General features: G+C 31.2%; 1 protein-coding gene and 1 long non-coding RNA gene across 2 annotated transcripts in view; both read left to right on the top strand.

The window, feature by feature from the left end:
* Positions 1-7,475: 7,475 nt before the first annotated feature.
* LOC143083603 (sulfotransferase 1B1-like) overlaps positions 7,476-15,545 on the top strand; it is a 30,724-nt gene continuing 22,654 nt past the window's right edge. The window contains exons 1-4 of the mRNA XM_076259869.1: positions 7,476-7,636; positions 8,084-8,134; positions 8,186-8,458; positions 10,317-10,420. Of these exons, the coding sequence (XP_076115984.1) occupies positions 7,627-7,636; positions 8,084-8,134; positions 8,186-8,458; positions 10,317-10,420 (438 nt within the window). The 5' untranslated portion in view covers positions 7,476-7,626. The remainder of the gene's footprint in view (positions 7,637-8,083; positions 8,135-8,185; positions 8,459-10,316; positions 10,421-15,545) is intronic.
* LOC143083602 (uncharacterized) lies at positions 10,652-15,211 on the top strand. The gene is made up of 2 exons (XR_012980802.1): positions 10,652-12,123; positions 13,634-15,211. It is a non-coding gene; the product is annotated as an uncharacterized LOC143083602 (long non-coding RNA).

Genomic DNA, 15,545 nt, shown 5'->3' with positions numbered 1-15,545 from the left:
GAATGGTTAAAGGTATTGAAGGAGTTTTCACAAGGTTTAGAGCAGTTCAACTATGGAATTAATTTTTTCTTGTATGTGTTAACCTCTCAGCAGTTCCGTGATGCTTTTGTGGGATTATTCAGAAAAAAATCTGCCTCGAGATACGTTCACATCCAGTACAAATAAGACAAAGAAAACTACAATATCTAGGTAGTTTTTCTGGAACAAATATTTAAGAAGAGTGTTGTATTCTATCCGATATTGGTTATGTGTCCATTAATTGTTTTCGTTTTGTTTTGTTTAAGAATAAAAAAAAGATCACCAAAAACTGTCTCAATTTATTGCTAGTATTTGACAAAATTGATATACATAAAAATTATGTACATGATGTATTCTATACCGTTATATATAATCACTTATTAAATATATTTTTTTTAATGTTGTTAAATCTGTAAATGAAAATATTTTGACAGTTACAATTTGAATTCCACATAGACATAAATTAATGTAACTAATAGTTTTTCAGTTTAAAAGAGAAGCAATACCTCGTAGCAAAAATAGAGGTGTGAGGACCTCACCATATAAACACGATTGAATTTAAAAGGTAAGTTAGATAAAAAATGTCTTACTTCTTAAGTAAGATACAAAGTGTGTTAACTCCTCAGTTAGATAAAAAGTGTCTTAACTCTTTTAAAAGTTAGATAAAACGTGTGTTAACTCTTAAGTTCGATAAAAAGTGTCTTTTTTTTGTCTTGATAGTAGGTTACAGAAGAACAACCTTTGATACGTCCTCTTACTTTCAATGCAAGAAATAGTTGATAAATTATCAAAGGTTTGATTGTCAAACTACCATTTTATTAGGTATCCAGATTGAATTAAAATGTGTGCATCTACCAAATTTTAAAATTGACGCTTATTAATTAGAAAATGCTTAGAAATTTGGATGAAATACAAAAAAAAAAATGTGTTATGATTGCCAACGAGACAACTATCCACAAGATACCAAATGACACAGAAATTAACAGTAATATATCACCTATCGGCCTTCAACAACAAGCAAAGCCCCTGCCCCATAGTCAGCTATGAAAGGTTCCGAAACCACAAATGTAAAAAATTCAAACGAGTAAACTAACGGCCTAATTAATGTACAAACAAGTATGTATCCCAAGTACATAGATGCCCCATCCGCACTATCATTTTCTATGTGCACTGGACCGTGAAAATGGGATAAAATCTCTAATTTGGCATCAAAATTAGAAAGATTATATCACAGGGAACATGTTTACTAAGTTTCAAGTTGATTGGACTTCAATTTCATCAAAAACTACCTTGACCAAAAATTTAACCAAAACTTTAACTTGAAGCGGGACAGACGAATGGACGAACGAATAGACGGACGAACGAACAGACGGAGGCACAGACCAGAAAACATAATTCCTATATATGGGGTAAAAAAATAAACGAAAACAAATGCGTAACAGTCAAAACGACTACCACTGAATGACTGGCTTCTGACAGAATATGGTGGGATAAATAGATGTGATAAGATGTGACAAGACTGCCAATGAGACAACTCTCAATCCAAGTCACAATTTGTAAAAGTAAAACATTATAGGTCAAAGTATGGTCTTTATCACGAAGCATTGGCTTACACCGAATAGCAAGCTTTAAATGGTCCCAAAACTACTAGCGTAGAACCATTCAAATGACTACGCATCCAAAATCCATTGGATTTAGTGTAAAGACGTCATAAACAGTCACACAAAAATACGACCGTGTGCAATGCCAAGATACAGGAATCGAAAAGTTTGTTTGTCAACTATGTTGAATGTGATTCATTTGTTTCAAAAACTCTCCCTTGAATAACATCTATCATGTGCATGTTTAAACCATTCGTACTTGAAACATACAAAATGTATTGATGACAATTGATTATGTTGATATTTTTTCTGTAAAAATAATGTTTCTTAGAATTTTACAATACGTTTGTTTCATTTCAAAAGATAATGTTCACTTTGAATTTACTAATACTTCGCAAAATAAAAGATATTGATAACAAATGATAATGTCTCGCTATTATACATGTTATATATTGTTTAAACCTTTGAAAATGTGAGATAAGTAGCTACTTCATAAAATGAAGACTACATTTGTAGTATTCAAGGACCTTTCTAATTATGTTTTCAGACTTTCATCTTATGCTGAAACAAAGTCTTTTGATGGTTACTTTACTTGATGATTCAATGCTTATTTGTAGCACAACTGTAACAAAACAATTCTTTTGTTATTTTTGTAATGCATTCGGGGACACGAACTCGTTATCTTTCAACCATATTATGAACAATGTTTTTTTTCAAATTGTTGTTTTCTTCTGTATATGTCAAGGATTTAGAGACCTTGAAAGAACATCCGAAGTTCAGTATTTTTGTGATTTTACTGTGTATTGTGTTTTCTGACGTTATAAGGCTGATATCATTTTTTTTATTCAGAAAAGCCATTTTACTATTGATTAAGAAAGATGTATGGTAAGATTATTGGTGTCAAAAGATCTGAAATCTAATTCTCGAGTACTCAGTAATGATACTCGCGAGCTATCAAGTACTAAGGTGAATCTTTTACGTCTAGTGAAAAGTTTTGATTTTTGTTGGATTGCTGTGTTTTTGTTATAACCTTTCATAAACATTATTGTAATATGATGACTTCGCTTGCCATCTTAACAAAAGACATACGTATTATTACAACCTAAAACTCAATGTAATTAGATTCAGGGTTATGTGTATCGAAAATACTTTTTGTTGGATACAATTAAACAACAAACAAAGGCAACAGTAGTATACCGCTGTTCGAAATTCATAAATCGATTGAGAAAAAAACAAATCCGGGTTACAAACTTAAACTGATGGATACGCATTAAATATGAGACCTACGACACAACAGTAGCACAACATTAAAATGTTACAAACACAGAAACGAAATATCTATATCACACTGTACTATAATGAAATACTGACCATCGTTTTTAAAAATAACAAATTTTTTTGGCAATTGTTTGTGTTTATGAAAAAAAAAATGCCAGTACAACCATTAATATGTTCATAAAGTCCGACATGGTGAACAATATTTAACATATGTTTCCTTGGATGTTGTATTTCTGATATTACGACTCGTTCCATATTTGGTCTACAAAATATTGGACATGAAGTTACTGGTATGAAATGATGTTTGATTAAAATCTAAACAATGATAACGTTTCAAATACATCGCATACCAACCACGTTTACAAAGAAGTCTTGATCAACACAAAGGTAATTTTACGGTTTGTGAGTGTTAATCTATGAACGTGCTACTCCGTGTACAAAGGTGTCTTCTCGATTGTGTAGTGTTCACCGCAGGACATTTTGATTTTGTTTTTGTTTAATCATATAATCTGATCGTCACTTTCAAGTAAAAGTATATTTTTCAGTTGTGTACCAACAAGTTCTGCATATGATTAAATACTATCGGAGGCAAAGTAAGTTGTTGGTACAGCTTAAATACGTTTTAATATTATAGATAAGCTAAAACAAAAAAATGTTATTATAAGTATTGAATTCTTCTTTTTGTAACTTTATAGGGATGTAAAAGCGTTGAGCGTGAGCACATTTTTAGGATGAAGCGCTTCCGCTTTTCATACAAAATGTACTTCGGTCAACGCTTTTACACCCAAATGAAGTTACAAAAAGAAGCATGCAATTCTTAAATAAATAGTTGCTTTAATTTAACAAATAAAGTGTTAAGTTTCTTTCATCTAAGTTAAACCATAATGATATTTGTTGTTTTTTTTTTTATTATTATTTATGTTGATGATCACTTAATTGTTGATTTCAGTAAGAAATTAGAATTAATATGTTTGTTCTTAACCAGACTAGCTTTCCTTCCTGTTTCTTAAACCTCTTGATATTAAGTTCCTATTTTCTGACAATATGATTAATATATTGTATATTTTTATACAGATTAATTATAAACTCAAAACTGTTTGAAAGACATTGTCAACACGCAACACGGAGAAAATAAAAAAATCGTTAAAGGCGAGAAGATTCAAACAATAAAATGTAAGGTGATTGAGATAGGGTCACCATTAATATACAAATGTATATACTTAAAACTTCAATTAACATAGAAAGTTTGACAATAATACAAATAAAACATTTTTTTCTTTTTTATATAATTACAATACCATTAACATTAATATCTACTATTTTTTACATTTCGTTCGTTGAACAAACTAATGTATTTTTTCAAAGGAAGAGTTACATAAGTATTCATATCATGACGAATGTTAAGATTGGAAAATATGATTTTTTTTCTTCAATCCCACAAATAAAATACTCAAAAATTGAACAAAACTAATGAACTCCGAAGAAAGTTCAAACCGGAAATTCGCTAATCAAATGGCAAAATCAAACACTCGAACACATCAACCGAATGGGTAAAAACTCATATTCCTAACGGTGCAGGCTTTTTGTTATGTAGAAATTGGTGGATTAAACTGGCTAGCTAAACCTTTCAGTTGTATGATAGTTGCATACCACTCCACCAAATTAACACTGATGTGTAAACAACCAAACAGACATAATAGTATAGGTAAAAATGTAAAAAATAGGGGTGCAAATAATATACTCTTTACTCTACTCTAATGCCAAACCTAGCTAAGAGCTGTTCCAAGTACCTTACTAATAGTTTTCATTAAACTCTTATTAACACCTGATGTAAAAGCACGTACAATGTTTAATTTCCATATCATAATGATTGTCAAGGGATTTCAATATAAAAACAAATTATACAAATCACACACATGAATATATTTATTTGGAATTATCAGTTTAACTTACAAAATCGACGTTCTAGATAATGCCTTCCGTAACTGTAGTTTCATATACCTACATTTATAAACCTTCATAAATATCGTATCAATCATAAACATTATCTCTATACAGAAGTTAACAACTTATAATGGCGGATATACACGATGTTCCCCTAAAAATACATAACGAAAGGTAAAATTAATTAATAACTTCTTATTTGTTATTCTAATGAAAGGTTACCTGCTGTTCATTGTAAAATACATGTTTATCTGATCTATGAATAAACTTATCATAGATACCAGATATATGTTATATATTATCATAAAATACAACTTACATTTCAATATTAAGGATGAACACGAATGCGGCCACTTTCGTTTTACACGAAAACCGTCTAAAATTTAACTAAAATGCTAGAATTGTTAAGATTTCAGTAATTTAGCATGACTTAATGGTGCTAGTACCCGATATATGTGCATTGTATTGTCATAAACAGACCATATAAATGTAATAGAAGCATTCTACTGTCCAATAAATAACTAAAAGTTGACATTTTAACAATTTTGTAAAACTGTTATATTTTGGGACCAAAAAGGGGTCTTACTGGACCTACTCCTTTAGTATATACGCCAGACGCGCGTTTCGTCTACAAAGGACTCATCAGTGACGCTCGAATCCAAAAAAGTTAAAAAGGCCAAATAAAGTACAAAGTTGAAGAGCATTGAGGACCAAAATTCCTAAATGTTTTGCCAAATACTGCTAAGGTAATCTATGCCTGAGGTAGAAAAGCCTTAGTATTTCAACAAATTCAAAAATTTGTAAACAGTAAATTTATCAATATAACCATATCAATGACAATTAATGTCAGCACAAAAAGTGCTGACTACTGGGCTTGTGCTACCCTCTTGGATAAAATCTCCACCAGCAGTGGCATCGACCCAGTGGTTGTAAATAAACTCATCATAGATACCAGGACTAATTTTGGTTACGTAACAATAAGAATATTTAAGCTTTTCAAACTTAATTTCTCGATCGTCGGCAGTTAATGTATATATAGGGTGCAGCAATTTAGCTTAAATGGGAATTACAGTTTTTCATTTATACATTTTGGGGAAATTGTTTTCTCTATATAGGTATTGAATTTGTTACGGTTGCGTATTAAGGCAACAATAGTTGGCTTGGGTCGAATTATGGTCATTCCTTTGTTTTCTTAGGACCGTAGGTAACATCTCTTTTCTAAGTTGGGCTTGGGGTGTATAAATTTGTAGCCCCGACTAGTCGGAATGGTCATATAAATTATGATGTCTTGTGTAGCAAAGAAGTTCTGGAAGGCAAAACTATTTTTAAAAATCTTTGAAGGGTATACTAGGGACCTGTTACAAGGCTAAATCTATATCTTTATCCATTAATATTTTTTGTTACGTCTTGTGTACTATTATTTGTCTGTCTACTATTTTGTTTTTTTAGCCAGGTCGAGCTATGGGTTTCACTGTCCCTAGAGTATTGTTCGCCCCTCTTTCATTCTTATTCTAACTGTATTCCAGATCGTCTGATCTCTGTTTGGTCAACTATTATATAAGTAGTAACCTATTTATATTTATGTGTGTTTGTTTCCGTCTTGTTCATCAACGAGATGTTTGCCACGAAACGGTTTTCAAAAAAACAACATAATTATCAATACAATGAATGAATTCAGCTTTGTCAATGATAGAAATTACTTTTTAATAAGTTTTGCCACAGTACTGTTTTTATGTCGCTTCACAAAAAAAATCGTTAAAAATAAATATCTTCGTTAAATAATTTTAAAGATTATCTATAACAAATTTTGTTGAAATAAACATTGCGAGTATCTTTGATTTTCCGTTACGATCTAAAATTTGAAGTTCAATTTCCCAGGATGTTGCTAGCAAACTACAGCCGTGTGTGATATTATTAAAATTCTTTATACGAGTTTCGAATGAGTGTAGATAAAACGCTGAGGACTATTGTAAGTTACTAAACAATTGAAGCAGCTCTACAATCTTTATATCAAAATATATTCAAAGTCATGTATTTTAGACCATTAGTAGACATCTACGACAACACGCTGAAAACAGAAAAAGCTATGCATTTTTTTAACGATGTAAACAAATTTAGTAAGAACCAAGGAGGACAAACGATGTTTATGGTCTTATAATATTGGCAAAGAAAATATCATTCATTTATCAGAACAAAAAGACTGCTAACTTTTAATTTGATTTAAAAAAAAACAACATTAAATTCAATTGTATAAATTTATGGTAACATAACGCGAATGACATTACATTAGCAAAAAATACGTATGAGGAAACTGATTTTACCTCTTTTTTTTTGAACTAGTAGAAAATATCCAACAGAACATACGAGTTTGTTTTTTGCTGGTAAATGTTTTAAGGGGGGGTTGCTCATTTGTTTTTGTTGTTATTGTTGTATTACATTTTATAGATTTTTGTTCGTCTTTATTTTCTGAATCATTGCTGTTTTTTCTCTCTAAGTATATTTGGTCTATTTTTCCGACCAGAAACGTGTCACTCTGTACGTAAACTGATATTCTACATTGAGGTCTTTCAGAAACCCTAGAGACATCATGCTATTGTTTTTTTCTTAGCATGTTCTTATTTTTTTCAGCGTTACCGATTCCAATTTAGTGATTTATCCGTTTACTCGACTAGGAAACGAAACATTCATTTCAGGTCCCGCCATCAAGGAACATGGTATAGAGAAGAATTTTAAAACCATTCGAACCCTTAAAACAAAAGACACAGATATACTACTGTGTACTGCTATGAAATCAGGTTTTTATTTTTGTCTCATGTATTTTCTATATGAATAATTCAAATCTTCACAAATTTTGATGTATTGTAATTGGGGTTGTCTCTCAAATAGGCAGCATTTATAACAGACTTTACTTGTCCGCTCTATTTACAAAAAGAAACCACCTGATTCAAACAGTTGAAATTGTTGTATAAACAAGATACATTTTTATACGATTCAGGTTAATTTAATTCTATTCCTTCCGTTATTCGGTGTTAATGGGTGTTTACAGATAATATTAGACAGAAAGTGTCCAATCCCATATAATATGTTAATCAATTAGTTCCACTCCTCATAAACCATTTGTTTACATTGATGTACATCGATACCTTAATATATTTTTTTTAAATCTGGATTTTACTTTAATCTCGCCAACACTCAAAGATAAAGGGTTACAAAATAATTAAACTATTGTCTTTAATAAACAGGTACACACTGGTGCCATGAGATATTATCCATGTTACTCTCTCATACAACAGGTACACACTGGTGCCATGAGATATTATCCATGTTACTCTCTCGTGCTACAGAATATAACACAAAAGGTGTTTTACATCACATGTTGCTAGACTTAGCTGCACACTTCTTCGATAAACTGGACGATATGGAGGATCCTAGACTATTCACAACACATTTGCCTTTACATCATTTACCAGATCATCATGTGAAAAATGGATATAAAATTATATACCTAAATAGAAACCCGAAAGATAGATGGGTTTCTAATTACACATTTCTTTATGGGAAGCTTGGAATACCTGACTGGACATGGAATGAATTCTTTGATAAAATGATCCTTAAAGGTACATTTATCACACTTTTTCTGTCGTCTAACTGAGTGTAACAGTTGTGAAACAGCAACATTGTACTTGAAATCATCAGTATTGGACATGAGGCTCTAGACAAAACATCGAGTGTACAGTTCCTCTAACCATGTTGCACACTTTATTGAAAATCAGGAAATGTGGTGACATGATTACATAAGAGACCACTCTCCTCCCTTCCGAGTTTAAATAACGAAAACTGAAAATGAACTATTCACCCTACGGTCTTTAACAATGGAAATCCAAGTTGATTTAAAAAAGTTATTAAAAAAATTAAGTGTACTATCTCTATTTTGTACGAAATTTCAAATCTTAGTCTTTTTTACCTAGATTAATTTGACAGCAATACACCAAACTACATAATGACCGGGGATATATATCTAAGATAGGTGCCATTTGTTGAAAATCCAAGTTGATTTGAAAAAGTTATAAAACAAATTAAAGTGTACTACATTGTATCTCTATTTTGTCCGAAATTGCAAATCCCAGCCTTTTTTATTAGATTAATTTAATTCTTAAATTTGACAGCAATACACTTAACTACACAATGACCGGGGATTCAGTAAGCTTAATATATATCTAAGATAGCTGCATAGTTTGATGAAAATCCAAGTTGATTTGAAAAAAAAATTAAAGATGCCCATGCCTATCTGAATTTAATCATTTTTATTTTTACCTATTGTAAAATTAAATTCTTTCATTTCACAGCAATAAATTAAACTACCAAATAAGCTTGAATTTTGTAAAATCAATATTTAATTTAGTTAGATGGGCTGATTTACACCAGTCAAGACTAAATTTGAAGGTCAAGACTAGTTGAGACAGGTCAAGACTGGTTGAGACTGAGTCGAGACAGGTGGAGACAGGTCAAAACTTGGTCGAGACCATTTCAGACTACACCAAGATCATCAAGTACTGAATCAGACTAATTAAGTAAAGTCAAGACCTAGTCGAGTACACTTAAGTACAGTTAAGTACAGTCCAGACAATGTCGAGTAAAATGTGTGCTCGATTTTACTGGTCGAGAACAAAAACTGGTCCATTCAGACTCTGGGCAGTTTGTAGTGTACACAAAATGAAGTCACAACTTGTGTAGGAAAACGTGCATTGGACACATTACTTGGTTGTATGCTTAAGTTTCTAAGAACTAAGATTAGAAGTATTTACCAGTAAGAAGATAAGCTATTTTAACCTTTTAAAACAAAATCGTAGATGTTCAGATATCTTTATTCAAAATACTTTATTTTCGTTTTACTTACCATTAATATCTACGGACTTTCTTTATCGACCGCAATGTTACTTTTGCTACTTTATTATTATTTCTTAAAGTCATGTTTGGTTAAGCTAAGTTAAGGACTACATCCACCGACAATTGTATAAGATTGGTTGATTGGTCCAGAAGAGCATATTTCTTTCATGTTCAGGACGACAGTTATATCAGAGTAAACTTACAATTCTCTTTTGACATGTTTGACCCTGATTTGACTTTAAACGTGATAATTTGATCCATTTAAAAAAAAATGCATTTTTTTGAAATTTTGCATCTCATCAGAAGCCTTAAAAGTCTTCTGTTAAAAATAGTTTAAAACGTGTGCTTGTTTCCTCGTCGTTTTTGTTTAGTTTAATTATATTCTTGGTGTCTATCTAGATTCAGACAAACATTACAGCATTTCTCTAAAAATAATATAGAGTTATATTTTAAACACGAATATACAAAATGAAGATTTCTTAAATGAATTTTATCTTTAAACTTTTAACAAAATGAAACATAAATAATACATCTATACATCTTTTAAGTCATTCAATAATTTTAGATTCCGAATTTGTTGCATTTCAGATGACTTACAAGGAGGTTGGTTCAACTTTACAAAGGGATTCGAAAAGGCGGCAAAAATTGAGACATCAAATATATTACCAGTAAAATATGAAGACTTGAAATTAGTAAGTGTCTGAACAACATTATTCGCATGCGTTTATATAAATAGCTTGAACAGTTCTTATAACAAAATACAACAATATTCAGTTATTCAAACGCTGTCTTATACCAACAGGTGACTTAACTGACGATTCAATTTCTTAAAAACATAGAATCTTTCGAAGTATAGTGATACATGTATGTCTTCTAGTGATAGAAATCCTGTTCAGTTTGTCGATCTAGCACTAGTAGCACGATTTCAGTCTAAAACGGTCATTTTGGTCTGATCGTATCTTAATTGACTGGATTTACCGCTAGAGGAAAACGTCAAGATTTGTCAGATCGTTAAGTCTCCATTCGGATCGATAGTCTCATTAGGTAAATTAGTCCCGTTAAGGCATGTCAAGATATTTAAGACTGTATCTTCTAGCGAGCTGTTTAGATCCGTTAAGACCGTGTCAGACCAAAACAGACCATGGATACAAACTGACGTCAAGATGTTGTCAGACCGTGTCCAGTCGTGTTCAGATTTTAATAACTTGGACACAAAACGAGTGAAACTTTCCCATTATTTATCAGGGGTTGCTCCCCTTTCAAGAATAAAATAAAACTGTGAAAGAAGACGATTTTTTTAACTGAAAGTCTACCACGTCCCCTTAATCATGTTATTTAAATAAAATAAATATTCAATTTGAATTCTAACTTCTTCCTATTTAATTATTTAACACTGTTTTATAATTATATAAATAAAAAAAGTAGCTCAAAGTCATACTGCTGCACAAATCGCCGCGAATTGACTAAAAAAATCAACAGATTGCCGAAATAATATTTGATTATTGAATATAAGCACCTGAACCTTTATATTTAATGGTTTACAAGTGATTGCAATACGTTTTATATGCAATTACAGACTGCCGTACGTGGTTAAGAATTTGTGATCATTTGTCATTCATTTTTACACCCTTATTAAATAATAACGGATGTCGGCCGTGAACACTTGAAAACGTGATCTTAATATGTTAAATTAAATTTAAGATGTAACTATTTTTAAATATTGTAAATGAATGCATTATCATTTATCTTTTTATGTTACCTATATAAATTGCATTTGAGTAAATTTGAGGCAGGGAAAAAAATATATAGATATAACTCTGTCTTTTATCGTTTTCCGTTTATTGTCATGACATTGTCCGTTAACTTTATTTTTGCCAGACTCATGCGTTTGACTTTCCATCTTTATTTTTTAATGTGTGTATAATTCGAGAGCCTTTTGTAAAAAAAACTACATACCAGAAGCCTTCGTTAAAAAATAAAGTTTGAATATTATAGCAGAAAAATTCATTCAAATTTATATTTGAAATAGGATAAATAATCAAGAAAATGTTTATAAATACGTCAGACACTGTACTTAAAGTACATTTAAAGACCAGGTTACATATATATTACATGCATACAGCATAATAAAGCTGGTTTAATTTGAATGACTATCCATTAGGGACATTTTTCGACGATAATTAATCAAATCTGACAAGTTTAATCAAACACGGAAAATAATTCTTCGCCCGTAAACGATTTAACGTTACCGTACCCTCTTTATTTATGTTGCATTCATGTCGCATGTGTGTCGGCAGTGTCAGCGCTTCTAATAGCTTACTTATTTTACACAAAATCGTTGACATGGTAGAAGGAAACTATAGTACAATATAAGCTGAGCTGGAAATTGCAATTGGTGAGTAGAAATGAATATTTTAATACATGTCTATCAGAATAATCATTGATCATGGATCATCACCCAAGAGTTTGAAGGAAAAATGTTCACATTTGTTAAATTTGTGCATATAGGTATGAATCGACGTTCCAATACTCCACACTCTTGGATAGTAGCCTGTTCAAAGGCAAAGTAAGAATTTGGGCTTGTTAAAAAATTGTTCCTGAGATTGGACCCCCCCCCTTTTTTCATGTTTTTTGGAAGATCAATGCATGATTTAAAAAGTTACATATAAACTAGTATGGTTTAAACCCCCTTTTAAAAATGGCTGGATCCACCCCTGTTTATTGCCTAACATGCATTGACATGTGGGGTATTCACAATGGTATGGTTGTGCGGGATGGCCTATACAACAGTTACAAGACCTACACCCCTGATCGAGTAATCCTACATATTGTATGTTAATGTATTGATAACTGTCACGTCCTAAATTTGCATGAAATATTTGTCACTTTTTTTTATTAACCAATAACCAACCAATCTTCACATGTTACGATGTAGTCCGTCCGAGACAAGCTTGTCTGGCAAAACAGCCGTTTGGACGTCAGAGTAATCTCGGACTAGTTACGACGATGATATACCTATTTATATAGCCACTGGTGGGTGATGTACAATAATTATAATTTGTCACATATGTGTTATGAATGCCTTCAACATGTTCAAGGCTTGGGTTTGTATATATGCAAAAACCTCAAAATTGCCCGGGGCAAAAAAAAGAGTATATTGATATTGTGCCCTGACATGCCTGATTCCAAATGATGAGACGGCATTGCGTCCTTAACAACAATTTTTAACACTTTTCATCTTTTGTGATAAGAAATTTAAAATTTTACCGGGTATGATTCATTATTTTGTTATAAATGATTTGTTATGCTCTAAATTTTGTAGAACTTAAATATATGTTATAACAAGAAAAAGAAATTATGTTGAAATTTTTATTTTTATCTTTTGTATATTATTCACTGTCATGACTGTCATGACTAAATAAAAATTAGATCCCACGCATGCGCGGCATAGTTAAATAAGTGCCAGACACGTTATCATCAGTATGTTGATGGATTATAAAGAAGAAGAAGAAGAATCTTATAAATACTATTTGCTTTGTCACCATGTCACGTTGGTAGTAATATTCAACAAATTCTATTTTAAAATAAAAAAGTATTATAAATTGATCACAACAAGTATAGTGCTATAGCCTCTATTAGACAGTAACCCTTCAATGAAGTATACACCTAAGAAAACATTGATGTAGAAAGAGAGAACATTTTGTTTTAGAAATAGAACCTCAAAAAAGGGTTTTATTCTTCTTCTCATAAGGGACTTATCAATTAAATTGTATAAGTCATAAATTCATTTCTTTACATCATTAAACTTTGTTGTCAAGCAAATTATGATTGCTAGTTTTTCTTGTAGATAAATACAAGTTTATATATAATAAATACTTTATTCTTAATGTATATTTTTTTTGTAGATAAGATATCACATTGGTTTGAGCATGATTCCCAGCCAGATTATGAAGCGGCATATATCATGTATATCAATGTATATATAGGAAATATATAGTGTCACTAAGTTACTCTCATATGGTACCTCATTTGTACCTGTAGCTATAAATTGTGAAATGGTGGATTCATTCATAATTTTGTGTTACTTATTGGTTTGGAAATAACGTTGATAGAGCTAACAGCATTATGTCATGATGTACAGTTGATGGGATGATCTGATTGGACAAAAAGAGAATTGTGAATTGAACAAATAGCAAACTTACAATACAATGTACATTACTTGGTGACAGAGCATACCTTTGATATATATATATATATATATTTGAAATAAGTAATATTAACAATTTGAAATAAAGAGAATTTAAAGTTTTCTAGGAATATTAGTAGTGCATCATATCTTAATTCCATGATTATCTTGGATAGTTATATCATTTAGAATAGAAAATTGGAATAATGGAAATTTCTACTATTTCAGTGAATATCAATCATTGTCAATACTAAAAGTGCAGCATCATGATCATACATCATCTGCTCACCTTGGATAATTATTCATTTGAAATAAGAATTTGGATATAATAAGAGTTTCTATGCTGCCATTGCTATTGTTGGCTACATGTACCACCAGGGAGTGTTAAACCTCCTTTACTTTCCATGAGGGTCTGTCACGGTCCATCACTATTGGTTAGTGTCATATATATGCATGATGATGGAAGTTTTTACCAACCTAGACAAGCTTTACAGCCCTGGCATGGTTGTTGGTTAGAGTCGAATGACAGCTTGCTGTATAGTTATAATAGTCTGAATGTATCTACATGTATTTTAATAATCTTCTAAATTACTGTTCATTCTGAAACTGGCATTTTATAATAGTAGTCAAACATATTAAACAATACATGTACTTCAAAGTATCATTTTATTTTGTCTCGCCTTACACAAAAGTCATGAAAGTTGGTTGTATACAAGAAATTTGTATTACAGTCTTGGGGTGATGATGTAAGCTATTTTATAGAGCTTTACATTTTAAAAGCTAAAAGAGCTGGATGTTTCTTGTCTTGTATTCAGATGCTAGTAGCTAATTAATATGTCATGATGTTTCAGTTTGCCATTATATGTACATTGCACCTGACCCCATTTTCATGGTTCAATGACTGCATGTAAAATATACTGTTACTTAATCAATGAAATGCTCTCTTATACTGTATATTTTATATATGTAATTGGACACATTTTATTGTATATGAGTATCTTGAAAGATCTACTTGTCTATCAGGTTGGGTTGACCTGACCTTGACCTTCATGGATAATTTAAGTGATTAAGGTTATTTCAGTTTGATACAATGTTAACATGGTTAGGTTTGTTTCTCAGTTTATACTTCCTAATAAAATTGACACTGGAAATGGGGAATGTGCCAAAAAAGACAACAACCCAACTTCAGAGCAGACAATAGCCGAAGGTCATCAATGTTTCTCATAAGCTATAAGCTACATTGTACATGTATAGGATCACTACTTTTGGCATAATTATGGAATAAATGTAAGTTGTACATGTTTGACATTTTTGAATGGCTTATTTCATCTGACAATGACACCATTTTCATGGTTTTTATGTTTAGTCTTTTTCTCTGTTTCTATGGTTACTATAAACGTTTAACCATAAATTTGGGGTATGGAAGAACTGTGAAATTCAAAAATTCATGAAATTCATGAAATTATCTGTCATATATCTGTCTGGCAAGGTTATTTTGACTGGACTTCATTTTAATGGATTATTGATAATGTAAAGTTTATGTGATACTTATAGACTAGTAAAATCTTCTTATTACAGAATTTCAATAAAAAGATCATGAATAAGGCCACGTTTAAAAGAATGTCTGTTTC

The sequence above is a fragment of the Mytilus galloprovincialis genome, chromosome 7 (genome assembly GCF_965363235.1).
Source record: "Mytilus galloprovincialis chromosome 7, xbMytGall1.hap1.1, whole genome shotgun sequence".
In the NCBI taxonomy this organism is placed as follows: Eukaryota; Metazoa; Mollusca; class Bivalvia; order Mytilida; family Mytilidae; genus Mytilus; species Mytilus galloprovincialis.
This window is presented reverse-complemented; position numbering and strand designations above follow the sequence as displayed.